The sequence below is a fragment of the Orcinus orca genome, chromosome 5 (assembly GCF_937001465.1).
Source record: "Orcinus orca chromosome 5, mOrcOrc1.1, whole genome shotgun sequence".
In the NCBI taxonomy this organism is placed as follows: Eukaryota; Metazoa; Chordata; class Mammalia; order Artiodactyla; family Delphinidae; genus Orcinus; species Orcinus orca.
In genome coordinates, this window is record NC_064563.1 from 149041833 (window position 1) to 149054179 (window position 12347).

The 12347-nt window shown below is 52.9% G+C and overlaps 1 protein-coding gene across 6 annotated transcripts in view; it reads left to right on the top strand.

Moving 5' to 3' along the window:
• PCNT (pericentrin) overlaps positions 1-10636 on the top strand; it is a 96460-nt gene extending 85824 nt beyond the window's left edge. For 3 of the 6 annotated variants that reach the window (XM_033418522.2, XM_049710254.1, XM_049710258.1), the window contains exons 38-45: positions 613-715; positions 1416-1595; positions 3620-3727; positions 4603-4835; positions 6229-6305; positions 7835-7958; positions 9666-9793; positions 10204-10636. In XM_033418522.2, the coding sequence (XP_033274413.2) occupies positions 613-715; positions 1416-1595; positions 3620-3727; positions 4603-4835; positions 6229-6305; positions 7835-7958; positions 9666-9793; positions 10204-10247 (997 nt within the window). In that variant the 3' untranslated portion in view covers positions 10248-10636. Of the gene's footprint in view, positions 1-612; positions 716-1415; positions 1596-3619; positions 3728-4602; positions 4847-6228; positions 6306-7834; positions 7959-9665; positions 9794-10203 lie in introns of those variants that run through there. The other 3 variants (XM_049710257.1, XM_049710255.1, XM_049710259.1) reach the window with 3 other exon arrangements.
• The last annotated feature ends 1711 nt before the right edge of the window (positions 10637-12347 follow it).

Sequence of the window (12347 nt, forward strand, 5' to 3'; positions counted from 1 at the left end):
CAGCATTGTGGTCTTTGCATTCTCATATGACAGGAAATCCAGGTTTCTTTCAGATCAGGTCTCTCCGTGTCCCTTTTCCATTGCTCACCACCCAGAGGGTCTGGCCCAAGGCCAGCCCCCCTCCCACCCGAGTCCCCCAAGGCAGGGCTGGTGCCCGGTGTCTGTGCAGCGTTTGCCTCGCCTGACACCCTGGCCCACTGCCCATGGGGCCAGGATGCGTCCGCCTGGTCGAGGACCCACGACCCTGCTGTTTGGCGGGAACCAATGTTGATTTGCCCTTTTCTGAGCACACGGAAGCTCAGACCATACAGCTCTCTTGTCTGTAATTGGGTTTAGTTAATGGAGCAGCAGTCTTGCTTAGGGACAGCGTTTTAGTAGCTGACTCAGAGTCCCAGCAGAGAGCAGCAGGGGGAGGTGGACACACTGAGGGAGCCTCCGTGGTCTGTGGTCAGCGCTCAGTGGCTGGAGGCTTCCGGGCTTCACAGACTGCCCACTTCCAGGCCGTGCCGCCTCCCGGCTGCCACAGTCACCGCCGGGCTCCCCGGGCGCTGCGCGGAGTGCCTGCCGCCTGGGACCCACACGCACCTTCTGAGTGTCCGTGTGCTTCTCCAGGACCATCAGTGATTGGACGTCGTCAAACGAGAAGGCAGTGGCGTCCTTGCTTCACACGCTGGAGACGCTCAAGTCTGAATTGGGCGCGTCCAGCTCCTGCCGGGTGAGACCAGCTTTCTTGTTCACTGTGGCCGGACCTGCCTCCGGCCTCGGCCTGTCGCATGGTTGGCTCAATGCACTGTTCCTCGTGCCCATGGGGGCGCTGGTCTGTCCCGCTCCATGGCCGACGCCCCGGCCTCTCTGCCGCTCACGCACTTGTGTTGAGGCTCTGGGCTGGAAATGAGCTGCCCGTCAGCAGCGTCGGGGGTGCTTCAGAGTCCTGACTGCTGCTGTGAATTCCCGACAAACTTCCGTGGGTCAGGACGTCGTGAGGTCTGTCGTGGAAGCAGCACGCAGCACAGGCAGCGGGAGAGCTGACCCTGCCGGTGTCCTGCGCCCGCTGGGGCCTGGAAGGAACGTGCCTGTTCGGAGGGACCCTCAGGGATGAGCGTGCTCCCCACGCCACCCGTCACGTCCTGCCTCTGCCGGCGGTGCTGTCGGAACAGGGAGAGGGTCATGTTTTGTGACAGCCTTCCTCTGTCCGTACCCGGTTTCGTGCAAAGTCTGTTTCATGGGAGAGCGAGAGGAAAAGCGATCTGATGGCTTTTGCTCTCTCCTTCCCATACATGGACTCTGCCCAGCCCCGCGAGCTTCCCACCAACCCCAAATATGTTTAAAGTTACAATCCCTGAAAACAGGCGACAGTAAAAGCCACGAATAGCGGCTTTTAACAAAACGTTTTCTGATCTCGTTTTCTCCTCAAGAAGAAGACGACGGTGGAGCTGCAGGTCCAGCTGGTGGACGTCCTGCTGAAGGACAATGAGTCCCTGAGCAGAGCGCTCAGCATGGTGACGCGGGAGAGGGCGGAGCTGTGCAGGGCCGTGTCCCGGCTGGAGAGGAGCCCCCGGGCCCCGGGGACCCCGCAGGAGGGCTGCGCGCGCAGGGTACGCGCCCTGGGGCCCCGGCGGCTGCAGGCTGGGTTCGATTTGCGTATATTTTGGCTACGTTTTCGTATCTGGCTTCATGTGGGATGTTAACCTGGAGGGTTTTAGTCATTGTCTTTGGTCTCGTCCCTGTGAAATGAGCTGGGACGTGTTCCCTCCTGTTTTCTGGAAGAGATTGTGTAGAGCTGGTATTCACTTCTTCCTGAAATGCTTGTTGAGATGCACCAGTGAGACCATCCGTGCCGAGTGTTTTCTCTTCCGGAAGGTTCTTTGTGCAGGGCTTGGTGTTTCTGGTGCTCCTGGGCAGGGTGCCCTGTCAAGGCCGGGCAGGTCCCGCTGGCAGTTACCAGAGGGTGGTGGTGTGTCCCCGAGTGGGACCCGTCTTCTCAGTTCTGTCCAGTTCCACTTTGTCTGTCTGAAGCGCTGTGGGGTTAAGGGGGCTCCTTTGCTCGTGGGGCCCAACTGCTGGCAGACCCGTGGCCCTGTCCTCATCGGGAGGGACTGCAAAGGCAAGAGGTGCCGTTGGCGCCGAGCACGGCCTGCTCCCCTGGGGGCTCCTTGTTCAGAGGGCGCTCGGGGTGGACTAAAGCACCATCACCTGGGACGCTTTGTCCTTCGCCTGGAAGGTAATGAATCAGGAAATAAATGTGATGAGCGAGCGAGAGGCAGGCTGAGGGTGGACAGACTGCAGCGTCTTCTCCTTTGTGTCGGGGTGACTTCTGTTGCTAGAGTGTCTTTTCCCCGGAGAGACCAGGCTCTGTTAGAACCGGGAAATGTGGTTCCTTCCTTCTGTCCCAGCAGGGAGGTCACCCAGCTCGGCACCTCCCTCTTCCGAGTCCTGCCCTGAGTTGTGGGCGGCGCAGCCAGGCTGCCTTGGCGGCAGCTGAGCTCATGGCCCCGAGAGTGCTCCGAGCTGGCCTTGGCCTCGGCGGCAGGCGGTCCTGGCTGTCCGCTGTGGGCAGCAGCCTTGGCCCTCCCTGTGGGGCCCTTCGTCTGTTCGTGTGTCCACACCGGAGCTCTGGGGTGCTCAGCACAATGTGGTGTCCAGGCCACGCTGCCAGTGTTGGGACGTGTGGCCTGGTCACGACATCCCCTCTGTGCGGTGTGGGCCCCTCCTGAGGTGTCCAGGGTGTGTGGCTTGATGGCGCTTGAACAGAGCGGGTGTCTGCGTCTGCCAGGGGCAGCATTTCTAGGGCCAGGGCGGACAGGGGTGTCTAATAGGCTTAAAGCTTTGAATTCAGGGTGATTTCTCAAATGTGAGGGTTTTGTTTTTAGTAAAAATATGCCTTTTGTATAATCATACTTCAGTAAACAGTGTGTAGTAACCACCCTTGAGTGTAACAAAATAATCACGTAACAACCGGGACGTCACTGAGAAGAGGCTGGAGAGGGACCCAGGTGGCCGGCACCTGCCCCAGCCTACCCGTGTCCGGAGGGCACAGCGTGGGGGCGGCTCGGTCCTGGGAGCGGGCACCACTGTGCTCTCAGCCCCTGTTTGTTTTGCTTTTCTTTTCTTTTCTTCTCTTTTCTTTTCTTTTCTTTTCTTTTCTTTCCTTTTCCCCTCCTTCCCTCCCTCCCTCCCTTCCTTCATTTCTTTGGCTGCGTTGTGTCTTTGTTGCTGCGTGCGGGCTTTCTCTAGATGCAGCGAGCGGGGGCTACTCTTCATTGTGGTGCGTGGGCTTCTCACTGCGGTGGCTTCTCTTGGTGCGGAGCACAGGCTGTAGGCGCGCGGGCTTCAGTAGTGGTGGCACGTGGGCTCAGTAGTTGTGGCACACGAGCTCTAGAGCACAGGCTCAGTAGTTGTGGCGCACGGGTTCTAGAGTGCAGGGTCAGTAGTTGTGGCGCACGGGCTTAGTTGCTCCGCGGCATGTGGGATCTTCCCGGACCAGGGCTCGAACCCGTGTCCCCTGCACTGGCAGGTGGATTCTTAACCACTGCACCACCAGGGAAGCCCTCAGCCACTTTTCTTGAGATGCTCTCCTGGGAGAGCAGCTGTGTAGACACGCTGTCTGTGGTCATTGCAGAGGTCGGACAGGTCTGTGTGGAAGCAGGACAGGATGGGCTCGCTGGGCTCAGCACGACACCCAGACCCAGCACTGCCCACACCAGAAGCTGGCGCCTGCAATGCCAAGGTAAGACCAAGCCCATGGGTGGTGTTAGGTGTGCAGACACCGTCTCGTGGCCGCTTCTTACTTGTTTAAGATTTATGTTTCTAGGCAAGTTTTAGGTTCACAGCCAAACTGAGGGGAAAGTACGGAGATTTCCCGAATCCTCTGCCCCAGCATCCACTCCCCCCAGGCGGTGCGTGTGTTGCAGTCCATAGAGCCACAGCGTCACGTTGTCATCACGTGCAGGCTGCTCTTGGGGCCATACTTTCTGTGGGTTTGACAAGTGTAAGATGACAAATGTCCACCACAACGGTGTCATGCAGAGCATTTTCACTGCCTAGAGATCCTCTGTGCGGCTCCCGCGGTGCTTTCTAAAATCCTGGGTTAAGAAGTGAAAGTCTTGGTGCTTGAATTACAGATGATAGTGTCCACAGCCTGGAAAAGCCTTGAGCCCACAGTTCAGTCAGCACTTCTGATGGTGAGGCCCAAGCTGTGGGTCTCTCTGGAGGGAAAAGCCATATTAGGATATGGACACCAACCTCTGCCTGTGACCTCAGGTCTCCCTGACCCCTGATGCCCGCAGACCTGTGATGGGACCCCCACCTGCCCCCAGTTTGGTCCGTGCTTAGTGGTTCGATTCCTGGGCCCTCGCGGGGCTCCTCTGATGCTGGTGAAGGGTCGTCTGTGCTCTGCGTTTTGTCAGATAAACAAGATCCAGCTCTGAACTGCAAGGTTGTTGCTGGTTATAGATGTCGTGCGGAGCTGACTGCTGTGATAAATGGCTGAGGAAAGAAGGCTGGTTCTTTTTAAAGCACCTGGTACAAGTGTGCTGTGGAGACTTGTGAGAAGGGTGACTTTGTCCTGTGGTTACGTTTCACTGGTTTTTCTTTTTCTTTTAGATGGAAAAATTGTACCTGCGTTATCTGAGAGCAGAGAGCTTTAGAAAAGCCCTGATTTATCAAAAGAAGTATCTTTTGCTGTTGATTGGTGGATTCCAGGACTCTGAACAAGAAACGCTCTCCATGATCGCCCACTTGGGAGTATTTCCGTCCAAGGCAGATAGGAAAGCGGTGGCGGCACGCCCTTTCACAAAATTCCGCACTGCCGTCAGGGTGGTGATCGCTGTCCTAAGGTACCGCCGAGGCACGTGCCTCCTGTCTGCTTTGGGGTCGTTTAGTCTTTGAAATGCTACAGTTGTTCCCTTTTTTAAGATGAATGATATTTGAGGCCTTAAAATATAGACGACCCTTGTCTTCCGGAAACCATGTTATGTAGAACTGCACCTTCTAAGATGGAAGGGTTTAAGGCTGCCTTTTTATTGTAAAACAAAGCCTTCCCGTTAATGGTATTCTTATGATGACAGACATGTCTGATCGAGCTTAAAACTGCATTTCACTTCTTCATGTTTCAGTTTCTTATATTTCAGTCAAATTTGTGTTTCATAAAGGGTGCCATGTGCACAGGAGGACACGCTGTGGGCCCCCCAGCGGGGAGGTACACCTGACCCCTAAGTGTCTGCCCGGCCCGGCCCAGCCCAGCTCCAGCCGTTATGCATGCAGGGCGCCACTTTGGAGTACGGATGGACTCCCTGGTGTGATAGGGAATTTTGACTATTTCAGAATTAACAGTGATGAAAATCTATTTTATTTTATAATTTTAAAATCTGCTGTATTTCTAAAAATGTTTGTCCCACTAAGAACTGTGCCACTGTGTCTGCTCTGGTGCCCACGGAGCTGCCTTTTCTGGGCCGCACGCACCTCCGTCTGTGGGACCAGGCACAGCAGGGTGGGCTGGGCCCCCTCGGCCTTTCCCTGGACTGCACCACAAAAGGCAGTGTGGGTCCCATTGCCCTCAGAGGCCCAGCACCACACACGGTCCAGCCACACACTTGCCAGGAGCTCCCGCAGGGTGGAGGCCTCCTCCGGCCTCCGGGCACTTAGCGCCCTCCCTCCCTCTGAGTTTTCCGGACCACAGACTGTCAACCCACCTGCCTGTCACTCTGTCTGTCACCTGTCCTTCCATCTGTTCTGTATTTTCGGGGAACATGCCCCGTGCCAGGAAGTTTGTCAGATGCTGGGTTGGGGCGGGGAGAGCCCCAAACTCTGCCTCCGTCTTTCCACCAACGCGAAGTGGAGGTGCCTTCTGGGCTTTGGGTCTCAGAGGCAGCACTGCTGTGAGGGAGCTGCTGGGGGCTGTCAAGGAGAGGGGTCTAGGGGCCCCTACACCACTGCACCTCCCGTCACCACGTGGAGGGCGAGGGTCTCCATTTCCCCCAGCTGTCCGGGGCCCGTCAAGTGCGTTAGCGATGGAAGGGAGTGCGGTGAACCAGACAGACCCCAGCTGGCGGGTCTGGGAGTGGAGGGGCAGGGTCGGGGGCCCGGGGGCCCGGGGGCCCAGGGTCCGGGGGCGGGGCCGGGAAGGTGCTGGCGGCTGCCCGGGTAGACGTCCCATCACGTCTGGATTTTCTTGGTTCTTTTCAGTCCTGTTTCGCTCTAGTTTTCAATGTTTTCTATCTTTTTTTGTAGGTTACGCTTTTTGGTTAAGAAATGGCAACAAGTAGATGGCAGAGGAGCCCTAGCGCCGGGCCGAGCACCCCGCCCAGGTACCTCCCATGCCACCCCCCCCATGGGCTTCTTTAGTGTCCGCCTGGTGGGAGATCGCAAAGCACAATAAGAAACCAGTAATTCAGCCAGTGCGCTTGTCCGGAGGCAGAGGGTTTTTGAAGGAAAGTGGTTTTTATTTTGGGAACAAGCACAAGTTTATACAGTTAATGTTGATGAATAAAAGTGGTTCAGAGGAGCGTAATAATGATTGAAAACTACAGAAATGCTAAATGTATCGACAAATAGCTTATCTTCAGTGAAAAGGCTTTTTCATTCTCCCAAATGGAGTGAAGTTCTACTTCACACTGTGCACGTCTCCTGGGAGCACCACTGCCTCCTCTGCCTCAGTCCCGTCCAGGCTGCGGTCGTCCTCTGCCCCATCTGACGGGCCGCTGCCCAGGTGTAGCTGGGCTGCCTGGGGGAGCTGTAGTGGGCAGCACCCTTCATGGCCACTGGGCTTCCCTGGTGGTGCCAGTCCCCTTTGATTTCCACGTGTGAATCCTTACATCTCGGAATCAGCTGGCTTCGAGGTTCTTCAGGAGGGGTCCCCCCACACCCGCTGCCCCCCGGCTGCACCTGACGGTCGCCGGGGTTTCTGCCCTTCCCACTCCTCAGAGCTGGGTGCAGGAGACCCACCCCAGGCCCACCTGGCGCCATGCTCACTCCATCAGGGTGCTGAGTGCTTCTCCAGGGCGCTGCCCACACAGACACGGGGGTCAGGGTTGGCCTTGCAGGAATGAAATGCAGGTGCTCAAAACTCAGGTTTCAGACTTCCCTGGTGGCGCAGTGGTTAGGAATCCGCCTGACAATGCAGGGGACACGGGTTCGATCCCTGGTCCGGGAAGATCCCACATGCTGCAGAGCAGCTGGGTCCGTGTGCCACAACTACTGAGCCTGTGCTCTAGAGCCCGCGGTCCACAACTGCTGAGGCCTGTGCGCCTACAGCTTGTGCTCTGCAACAAGAGAAGCCACTGCAATGAGAAGCCCGCGCACCACAACGAAGAGTAGCCCCTGCTCACCGCAACTAGAGAAAGCCCGCACACAGCAACAAAGACCCAACGCAGCCAAATAACTAACTAACTAAATAAATACATTTAAAAAACAAAAAACAAAAACCCTCAGGTTTCTTCTAGAGATTTTTTTAATACAGTTTTTATAACGAATACATTTTTTTTTTTTTTTTTTTTTTTGCGGTACGCGGAACTCTCACTGTTGTGGCCTCTCCCGTTGCGGAGCACAGGCTCCGGCTGCGCAGGCTCAGCGGCCAATGGCTCACGGGCCCAGCCGCTCCACGGCATGTGGGATCTTCCCGAACCGGGGCACAAACCCATGTCCCCTGCATCGGCAGGTGGACTCTCAACCACTGCGCCACCAGGGAAGCCCTAACGAGTACTTTTTAAACGTTTTGAAATTGCCATGCAGACTCCTAAAAGCTTGTAAATTTAAAATTTTGGTGGATGGGGCTCCCTACTAAAATGCATTCTTTTTTTTTCTTAATCCCTTCGTTGCTAAATAATCCTGGGGGAAGGATTCCTGGTGCCACGGCCGCAGCAGTCTCCACCCGACACCCGCGCATCCCCACCAACCCGGGACGTGTCTTCCAGCCACGCCAGGGGCCCTGTGCCAAAAGCATCCCCACGCAGGAGGGAAAGGTGAGCGGTGGTGCCTCAGCTGCTTTTCCACTGCAGGATTGTAGCCGTCAGCAGGGGCCCCGTCTGCAGAGACAGGGCCACGCGCGGAGGTGTCCCTGGGCGGAGCTGTGCGGGTGCTCAGGCCCGCCTGTGATGGAAGGGCCCCCGGGCACACGTGACCCTCCCCGACACGCGCACATGCACATACCTGCAAGGCCGTGGTGTTAGCTTTACTTAGTCTTTTTCTTTGGGCTTGGGGGGTTTTGCACACGTAATGTGCTTTTATACTTACAGCTTACTTGGCAATTGAGATGTTACAATGATAATGTTAAACATTCATTGGTTATTTGGGGAAAAAACTGTTTTCAATTAAAAATAGAATTAAGAGGCCTTGTGGTTAAATTGTAGAATGGAATTTTGTTTAAAAATTCAGGTGAAGAAAGGTTTCCCTGACGGCTGTGACTGTCACGTTCTGAGCCCTGGGTGTAACAGGGCTGTGTGGTGTGGCCCTAATCACCTTCATCACGGTTTGCAGCCCATTTTCCTGACCGTGAGATTTCTTATCCAAGTGCTGCTTGTGAGAGATGTGATTTCCATTTCCATTTCTCCAGACTGAAACACAAATAATTATAATCCTATTCAAATGCTCGAATATGATTACAAGTCATTTATTTAATTCATTTGACTACGACTCCTCCAGTATTTGGAACCTACCCGTGAAGTGAACAGAAAGCTCAGTCTGTGTCTGTGGTATTTGTCACACACATGTGACGGCTTGTGTAGGCATGTCGTCTGTTCTCTCTGTGCGTGCTTTCCCGGGGTTCTAAAACAAGCTCGTCAGAGCAGAACGCATCGTCCACCTCTGACATCGGACCAGCAGGGATAAAATGCTCACCTTTGCTCTCTCGCTCCATGGTCTCCGGTTGGTGATGAGACCTCCGTACGAGTTGCGTGTTAAGAGTGTGACGATCTCGGGCGTAACTGCCCTGATGGGGGAGGCCAGACCGATGAGCGTGGGTGGCTCCGCCGTGCGCGAGGCTGTGTCCCCACTCACCCTGCGTCTCTGCCGATGGGAACCCACCAGCGTGTGTGGTTCCTCACAGAGACGTGTTCTGAAAGTTTGGGTCCCAGAGCGAGGCAGGGAGTGCAGCAGTGTGAGTCCGTGAGGGCCCAGAAGCCCGGTTCTATTCGGAGAGGGCAGGCAGGGGCTCTCGGTCTGGCTGTGGCTCCCCCATTCCCGAGTGGGTGATACCTTTGAAGGAATAGGTGGTGGCCAAGGCCTCTTTTTTGTGGATGGCGCACAGGTAAGACATTCCCTGCCCTGGAGAGGAAGTGAGCAGTGAGGCAGATGGGGCTCCCTGGGCCCAGCTGGAGGCCAGGAGGAAGGGACCCCTGTGAAGGATGCTGGGCAGAATCCGGTTGGGATGATAGACTTATATGTGAAGATTTAGTGAATTAAGTAATATACAGTAGTTTTTAGTTGTTTTAATTTGGAGACGTTGTAAAGAAGTTAGTTTTAAAGCACTATGTAGCACTTCTTAAAAAACCCTTACTATTTTTCCGCTGTGGTAAAGAAAATATAGGAAAGTAACAACCGCCTAGTTTACCCCATTTCCCATGAGTGTCTGGTCAGCAGGCCCAGCTCCACTGCCCCTCCGCACTGGCTGCATTCAAACCGTCTGCTGAGTTCAACTCTTTTTGTTTGTTTGTTGGTTTGTATGTTTGAAGATCAAATCCATCCCCAAATCCCAGATCAGAAAGATCCCTGACTGCTTCTCAAGATCCAGAACATTCCTTGACGGAATACATTCACCATTTAGAAATGATCCAGCAAAGACTGGGAGACGTACCACCAGGTAATGAAAGTCCTCTGTCTTCTGACGGGATCTGAGTGACCCAGGAGTGTCCAGTCCTGGAGAGGAGACGGCTGGGGTCCAGCTTAGTTACTCTTGTTAGTTTCAGTCCTGCTAATCGGCCATAATGAATAGTATCAGAAGGAGGGTTGTGAGTGGAGACACCGAGGGGTGGGTGTGAAGGACGCACAGTGTCTCAGACTCACAGCGACCATGAAGACCGTGTTTACAGGATGTCGTTTGTCCAGCGTTTCTCAACTTTCATAATGTAAACCACTGCGTATCTTAATTGCTATTCTTATTGTTACCAAAAATAAGGTTAATTCAGTGATAGTGTTTCGAAATTGTGAAATTCTTCTTAGAAGATGTGAAGCCTTCTCACAAATTGCTTCCTCATTTCTACTTGTGTCTAGATTCTACTTCAGAGAAGTCCTGCTGCCAGAAGAGTAAACAGTGAATAAAGTCCTGTGACGATTGTATTTGAGGAAGAGGTTTGATTTTCTGTGGGAGCTTGTGATGTGCGCGTGCTGAGTGGTGCTGAGCGCCAGCCCCGGTGTCGTCAGTTAGGTGCTCTCACCCTTACGCTTTGCTGCAAAGCCAAGTGGAGTATTTTCTGTGTGATTTCAGCACATCTTAGCTTCTTACCTTGATGAGGTAGCTGTGCGCTCGTGAGTGACGGGCGTCTGCCCGGTTCTCTGTTGGTCGAGCCTCCCTGCCCACCCACGAAGGGTAAGCAGAGGATGGCTTCCTGTTGTTTATTTTCTTAAAGTGTACAGCCTGGTTTAAAACAAAAACACACACAAAAACAAAAAGAATAAAATTAAAGCCCTGGTGTGTTTGTGAATAGCCCTGTGTTTTTTTTTCTGTTTTATCCAGTCTGCTTTTATCACAGGCAAAAAAATAAAACATAGACTTAGAATTCACATTGAACTTCTGTAAGTCAAAAATTTTCAGTGGAACTTAAAGCACTAGTAAGACAAATAGCCACATGCCTATTGATTCATCTTGCTTGGTTTCTTTTATTTCTGTCAGATGCTGTCACTACATATTTATTTCTCATGATTATGATCTTTTCATGTTTTACTCATGCTCATCTGTACCTGGTGGTGGTATCTAGCCAGTGTCCTTTACCCAAACGTCTGTTGTAAAGGTATGTTTATAAGTATCTCTGTGTTTCTAGGACCTTTGAACATAACATTTATTCTGCTGGGCTTGGTTTTAATATAAAACAACTTTTTCCTGATCACTACTTACTTATTTTCGATTTTTAGATCTTAGACTTACTTATTTAGATGTTTGCTTACTTATTTTAGATTTTTCTTTCCAGTGCATGTCTGCATTTTCCTCTTCTTAGCCAACACTGCCATAAGGTCACTGTTTTATAATCTTCCCACCTTTTCCACTGAGTCCTGTCTTCTGCTTGATGTTATTGAAGCGAAATCTTGACCAGCTCTGGGAGCAGGAATCCAAGAAATGTCTCTTCACTTTCCAGAAGAAAGACGTTTGAAATTGATGATCAAATACTGAAAACATAACTATCCATGTCATCCACGTTAAGCTAATGAGGGAGGGAGGGAGGGCCCATTTAAAGCCACCAGTGGGCGTAACCGTCACACCAACTTGTTACCATGGGGGTTAGTAATTACAAAGAAAGAGACATTCACCCTCCTTTCGTGGAAGAACACAGGTCAGACCTGCTGATGAGGGAAATTCTTCATGGTAAAGCACCCAGCTAATTAATAGAGAGGGAGCAATACAATTAGAGAACCACCAATTCTGCCCCCAGCGAAATAATCAGTTCACGGTGGGCTCATCAACAAGTCCTAAAACCAAGGCGAAGTTCCACTTTCACAGTGCAGGGGCCTGGGAGTGTCCACTGTGACCCCGGCTCATGGCAGGCCTGGCATGATGCCGTGTGAGATGCACAGTCTCCCCCAGTTTACAGATGGAGGGACAAGTGACACAGAACCACGAGGAAAGAGACACATGGGATGTTCTGTAAGTGACTGGCCTGGTTTCATCAAGTAGACAACATTACTCAGAAAACAAAAGTGAGGGCCCTGTTTTTTGTTAAAAGAAACTAAGGAGGGCTTCCCTGGTGGCGCAGTGGTGGAGAGTCTGTCTGCCGATGCAGGGTACACGGGTTCGTGCCCCGGACCGGGAAGATCCCACATGCCGCGGAGCGGCTGGGCCCGTGAGCCATGGCCGCTGAGCCTGCGCGTCCAGAGCCTGTGCTCTGCAACGGGAGAGGCCACAACAGTGAGAGGCCCGCGTACCGCAAAAAAAAAAGAAACTAAGGAGACATAAATGCATGTGCAAAAGTTAATTAGTTCCTAAATTGGGGAAAGCAGCTATGAAGTCATTTTGGGGGTTAACGGGGTAAATTTGAGTATGTACTGGATAGCAGATTTTAAGGGAATTTGTGTTAATTTTCTTAGGTGTGCTCATGGTTATATGAGAAAAGGCTGCTTTTCTGAGGAGCTGTATGCTGAATTATTTAAGAAAAAGGAGCCGTAACAAATGCAATTTATTCTGAAATGGTTCTGTTAGAAAGAGA